This window comes from Gavialis gangeticus, unplaced genomic scaffold (genome assembly GCF_001723915.1).
Source record: "Gavialis gangeticus isolate Ggan-Ray unplaced genomic scaffold, GavGan_comp1, whole genome shotgun sequence".
Taxonomy (NCBI): Eukaryota; Metazoa; Chordata; order Crocodylia; family Gavialidae; genus Gavialis; species Gavialis gangeticus.
Genome location: NW_017728980.1, coordinates 13,338,311 through 13,343,407, shown reverse-complemented (window position 1 = coordinate 13,343,407; position 5,097 = coordinate 13,338,311). Strand labels below are relative to the sequence as shown.

Genomic DNA, 5,097 nt, shown 5'->3' with positions numbered 1-5,097 from the left:
AATGGCACCCCATCAGCTGGTGTACCCCGTAATGCCCACCATAAGGACACCCCATCAGCTGGTGCACCCCATAAGGACTCCAGTAATGACACCCCATCAGTTGGTGCACCCCATAATGCCCACTGTAATGACACCCCATCAGCTGGTGCATCCCATAAGGACCCCAGGAATGACACCCCATCAGCTGGTGTACCCTGTAATGCCCACCATAAGGACACCCCATCAGCTGGTGCACCCCATAAGGACCCCAGTAATGACACCCCATCAGCTGGTGTACCCCGTAATGCCCACTGTAATGACACCCCATCAGCTGGTGCACCCCATAAGGACCCCTGAAATGACACCCATCAACTAGTGCACCCTGTAAGGATACCCCGCAAGGACCCCCCACCAGCCGGGGCACTGAGGAAACTGGTGCATTAAGGGCATAAAACAAAAGGGCCAAGCCTGAGAGGCGCTCATTGGCGTTATGTGGTGTTCTGCAAGGCAGGATAGGTGCCAGGGCAGGGGATCCTTTGGCAATGGGCCGTGGGGAGGGTTTTCCAGGGCTGCTGGGTTTTGGGGGAGCCTGCGGCGGTAGAGGCCGTACCAGCTCCCTGGCTCTGTTACCAGCATGTCGCAGCCACCGCGCAGACCCCATTTAAAACCCAAGGTATTGCAGAACCGGGGAGAGATGCTGGCTGGGGAGCAGGGGCTGCAGGCGAAGTGCCACCGAAGCCACGGCAGCAGGCACTTCCACGGTTAAAATACTCCGGGGCTGTGTGGGCAGATTGACAGGAGGGAGCCGGAGCTGTGGCTGCTGGTGCCGGCTGCCAGGGGAGGGCACTACCCACTGGACATCTCAGGGTGCTGGGCACTGCCTGGGCTTCTCTGGGCCTGACGGAGATGTCTGAGCTGCTGGGGGGTTGCCCTGCGACCCAAAGGCCGCAGCCGCCCCGGTGAAACTGGGGTGGGTTGCTGAGCCTTGTAGCAAGCGACTCCCTTGTACGGGAGCGGGGGTGCCAGGCTGGGGGGCTCAGGGTGCACGGGAGATCCGGGAGGGTGTCCCTTGCTGGCTGGTGTGGAGGAGAGCAGGACTGCCCCCAGGATGATCGGGAAGGGGGCGCGGATGACCCCATGCCTCAGGCGAGGGTGCAGGTCTGCTGGACTGTGCCCGCCCTTTGCTCTGGCAAGTGCTTTTTGTAAAGCCAGCAGTGCACCTGGGAGCATAGCAGCTGGTGTCTGGGCCCTAGTCCTCCTTATCGCTCCCTGCGGCTGCATGGCTCCGGGGGCAGCAGCTGCTTGAGGAACCCGCACGACCCCTGGGTGCAGCTAGAAGCAGCTGCTGCCCCAGCCCGGGGCTCACCCTTGCGCACAGGGACACGCGTGGCTCTTGCATGTGGGAGCAGCACCCTCTAGCGTCCACGCAGGAGCCCTGATGCCCATCTCACCGGCAGGCGGTAGCAGCACGAAGGGGACAGGCTTGGAAAGAGCCAGAGGCTTTGGCCAGAGGCTGTGCATCGCGGTGTTGGGCAGCAGAGCAGGACCGTTTCCCTGCCGTGTGCTCTTGCCTCTGGCCTGGGGAGAAAGGTGGGCCCTGGTCTGTGCAGCCGGGCAGAGCCCGGTGGAAGTGCATTGGGGGTCAGTCTGTGTGGGATGGAGCCCCCCCACGGCCAGCTGCTGGAAGTGGGGCCTGTCTCTTGTTACGCGTTTGCCTGTGGCGGTGCGTAGCTGGGCGTCTCAGAAGTCAGTTCGCACTGTCAGTAGACAACAACAGAGAGCAAGCCTCTGGGTCCAGAAGCTGGGCTGCCCTTCACAAGGCCTCAAGCTCTCCCTTAAACGGTGCTCTGCACTTGGGTTTAGGTTGCACCGGTTTATTTGTCATGGCCTAGTATGTCTGAACAAAGCTCCTTGTGACCCCCACCCCAGAGCAATCCCCCGGGCCAGGGCAGCGGGGTTTGGAGGTCGCGGCTCTGCCTGCTTAGAGAGCACTACGCAAGACAGACGTGCCCTGGAAAGGCTCCCTGCCCTCTTTGCCGAGTCCCTGCAGAAGCTGTCTAGCAGACACGGTGTCACCAGCACTACAAAGCTGCACCCGAGCCCCGTTTCTTCAGCGAACGCCACGACCACGCAGATCTTTAAGGTTTCCCCTTTCCCAAATTGGGCCTAAGCCTGAGCTCACAAACGCCACTGACTTCAAGTGGGTAGTGGATCGTGGACCCCGTTTATCAGCTACCCAGGAGCCCTGACACTGACATAGTTAAACAGAGCAGAAAGCAACATGCTGCTTCAAAAACGGCCTTGTCCTTCATCTGAAAGCCCTCCTAGCACTCTTGCCTCGAGGCCTGTTAAGGAAGTTCCTTATCCTCAGCGCTGAACGACCGACTACAGGTAGGATCCTACAAGCAGTTCATCAGTTTGAGTCGTCTTTCATGCCAGTGCCTTCCTTCAGTAGGTTCGCCTGCATTCGTACGTTCCCCAGACCGGACTCCCGTCATCTTTGCCCCACGAGGAGTTGTCGTGAAGGGAGGTGGTCTCGCTGGGCTCGTCTGACGAGAGATGGATCATCTTGGGAGTCAGGTCATTGGCTACAGTCATAAAGGACGGGAAGGAGTAGGACGAGGTGCCGGGGTACCCGGATGCATAGTGGACATCCTCCAGAGCGTGCAGAGAGTAGGACTGGGCTCCAGGGAGTGAGGAGCTCCAGCTCGAGCCCCGGTATTGGGAAGTGCCGCTGCTCTCATGGGGGAGGCAGCTGGTTGCGGTCGACAGCGTCTGCAGGGAGTCAGAGCAGGCGACGTCCGGGGGGTTGAGGCTGTCGGGCATGGTCTGCTCCCAGGAGTCTCTCTGTGAGAAAAGTGGGGAGAGTCACGGCTTGCTCAGCGCCCACGCGTGATCATCTGGGCAGGACCCTCCCTGCTTGCGCCAGCCCAGGAAGCCATCCCGGTGCTGGACCCCCCCATGGAGCTGGACGGGTCTCACTAATATCCAGCCTTTGGCCGATGCCAGACACTGCCCAACGTGGCGCATCCTCCCCCGGAGGAAGCCCGTGGCCCACCCGCTCTCAGCCAGGAGCAGCGCAAACACTCACTATGAAGAAATGTGCCTGGTCGCTGGGGAAGGGCGGCAGGAGTGGGGCCAGCGAGGAGGTGCCAAAGAGGGAGCTGGTGCCAGGTGGGGTGCGATAGTCCCCGTACTGGTCGCTGAAGTAGGGGTCCAGCAGTGGCGGGTACCCTTGGACGGCAGAGGAGTCTCCCGGGAAGGGCTTCGCTGCCAGCGGGGACGCGTAGACCTCGCTGGGGTGCTGCTTTGTGCCGTGGAAGTCCAGCTCGGAGGCAAATGGTCTCCTCATCCCGTAGTAGCCAGACAGCGTGGGGGAACCTGCAGGTCGGGGGAGCGGGATGGGGGTCACAGTTTAAATGAGAGGCACAGTGCCCCAGAGCTGATGCACGCAGCCCTGTCTCTCCTCCACTCCTCCATCAGGCAAAGCAGGCAGCCGCTGCCCAGAGCAGGAGGATCCTGTCCTAAACCAGTGCCCTCAGCCCCTGATCTTCAACGCGGGCATTGCTCCCAACGCCCAGCATAACCTCCTCTTTCCCGCCTCAGGTCAAGTAACACCACAACTTGCTAAAGATGCGAAACCTTGCCTCCCTCTTCTCCCCTGTAAGACTCAGGGATGCCTTGTTTAGGAAATGGGTACCCTGTAGCACACCCACTATGGGTGTACTGCAATAGCACATGCCTGCTCAGTAAGGCAAACTGCTAAATTGGGGATCAGTCTGCTTTCGTGCCCCTTTTGGGCATGGGGGAGTTAATGGTTTTAAAGGCCCCTCCACAGAAACCCGAGGAACAAAGACCCTGGAGCCTGGGTGGAGAAGACAGGCCATGGAGCATTCTTAGTCCTGTTTGACTGCTGGGGAACTGCCGGCCAGAGAGACCGAGAGCCAGACCCGACCCTAATGTGCCTAGGTCTGATACCACCTTTGCCCCAAGACCTGGCTCTGCTGTCTCTGCGCTCCCTTTGGGACTTTATTTAAGGGTTTCAGCAACATTAGGCTGCCTTTCTGGGTTAACCCTGCAGTGGCTTACCTTCAGTGGTGAATGTCTCCATCACAGCCCTGCATGCTATTATCTTAACATCCTTTTGTAGGACAGATGGGACTGGATTGTCACCGTGAAATAACGCACCGTTGAGTAGAGAGACTCACCTGACATTTGGACAAATGAGGACTGGGGGCTACTGGCGCTGCCCTGAAAAACAAAGACACGTTGGCAAGGTTTTGCTCCATGGTGCAGAGCATGCGCACCGTTCAGGAGCATGTTTTGCATCATTTCCATGTACTTTTGGAATCCCAGGCTATGACTAAGCAGCAATTAGGTACAAGCCTTCAAGCCTCAGAGAGATAAAGTAACAGCAGACGGAGGCCAAGGAGAGATTTCAGAGTTCTCGGATTGTGCTGATAAGTCAGAAAAGCAAGACAGCACAGCTTGGGTCTCCTGGACCCGAAGGGTGTAGCATGGCCCTAATGCAGATGAGAATCAGGCCCAGCTGACTCACTGCCCAGACTTCCCTGGCCCTGTGCAGGCATTCACACTGGCACAAAGCAGGCATGAATCCTTACCACTCAAATTCAGCAGCACATCGCTGCCCTTTTGTGCAGACCTAACTGACTATGTGTGGAGCAGTGCAAGGCAGAGCCAAGAGTCAAGCCCTGTGCGGGTCACCTGGCGGCAAAGGGCTGAGCAGCCAGAGCATAATGAGTGCATGCAACTACCAGCTGACGGTGTTGCCCTGTTCCCTAGTGTTGCAGTCTGTGCGTTGGTGCTAAAGAACCTGAGCTCCAATCCCAGTGATGATCTATGCAATTAGTGTGCAATCCGGTTTGTCCTGTGTGCAAGGAAAAGCTACAGCAGAGCTTGTTATTCTGGCCATCACTAATTTATTCCCCACCGGGGGTGTTAGTAACACAAGCTTCCTGTCTTTTCAGGGCTTTACTGTTTCAGCTCAGGCAGAATCAAGAGACACCAGGGTTCATCAAAGGACATAAAGGGAAGAGAGAGCACCAGATGAATCAAGAACAGGGAGGCGTGAAAAACCCCTGATGCTGCAGCCCTCAT

At 58.2% G+C, this 5,097-nt stretch overlaps 1 protein-coding gene across 2 annotated transcripts; it reads right to left on the bottom strand.

The window, feature by feature from the left end:
- Nucleotides 1–1,780: 1,780 nt before the first annotated feature.
- CUNH11orf53 (chromosome unknown C11orf53 homolog) lies at nucleotides 1,781–4,814 on the bottom strand. 2 transcript variants are annotated; one of them, XM_019508712.1, is made up of 4 exons: nucleotides 4,602–4,814; nucleotides 4,188–4,230; nucleotides 3,071–3,360; nucleotides 1,781–2,826 (listed from the first exon to the last, which is right to left on the bottom strand). In XM_019508712.1, exons 2-4 carry the CDS (start codon nucleotides 4,192–4,194, stop codon nucleotides 2,428–2,430), a joined length of 696 nt encoding a protein of 231 aa, XP_019364257.1. In that variant the 5' UTR covers nucleotides 4,195–4,230; nucleotides 4,602–4,814; the 3' UTR covers nucleotides 1,781–2,427. The 2 variants fall into 2 exon arrangements, with proteins under 2 accessions (XP_019364257.1, XP_019364249.1); XM_019508704.1 differs by lacking the exon at nucleotides 4,602–4,814 and having other exon boundaries at nucleotides 4,188–4,478.
- Nucleotides 4,815–5,097: the final 283 nt, after the last annotated feature.

Bases quoted from the DNA above. Each gene is read 5' to 3' on its own strand.
- CUNH11orf53 (XM_019508704.1), bottom strand. From the start codon at position 4,317: ATGGAAATGATGCAAAACATGCTCCTGAACGGTGCGCATGCTCTGCAC. The intron at 3,361-4,187 runs GTGAGTCTCTCT...CCCGACCTGCAG, and splicing joins CTCATTTGTCCAAATGTCAG to GTTCCCCCACGCTGTCTGGC. The intron at 2,827-3,070 runs GTGAGTGTTTGC...CTTTTCTCACAG, and splicing joins ACCAGGCACATTTCTTCATA to AGAGACTCCTGGGAGCAGAC.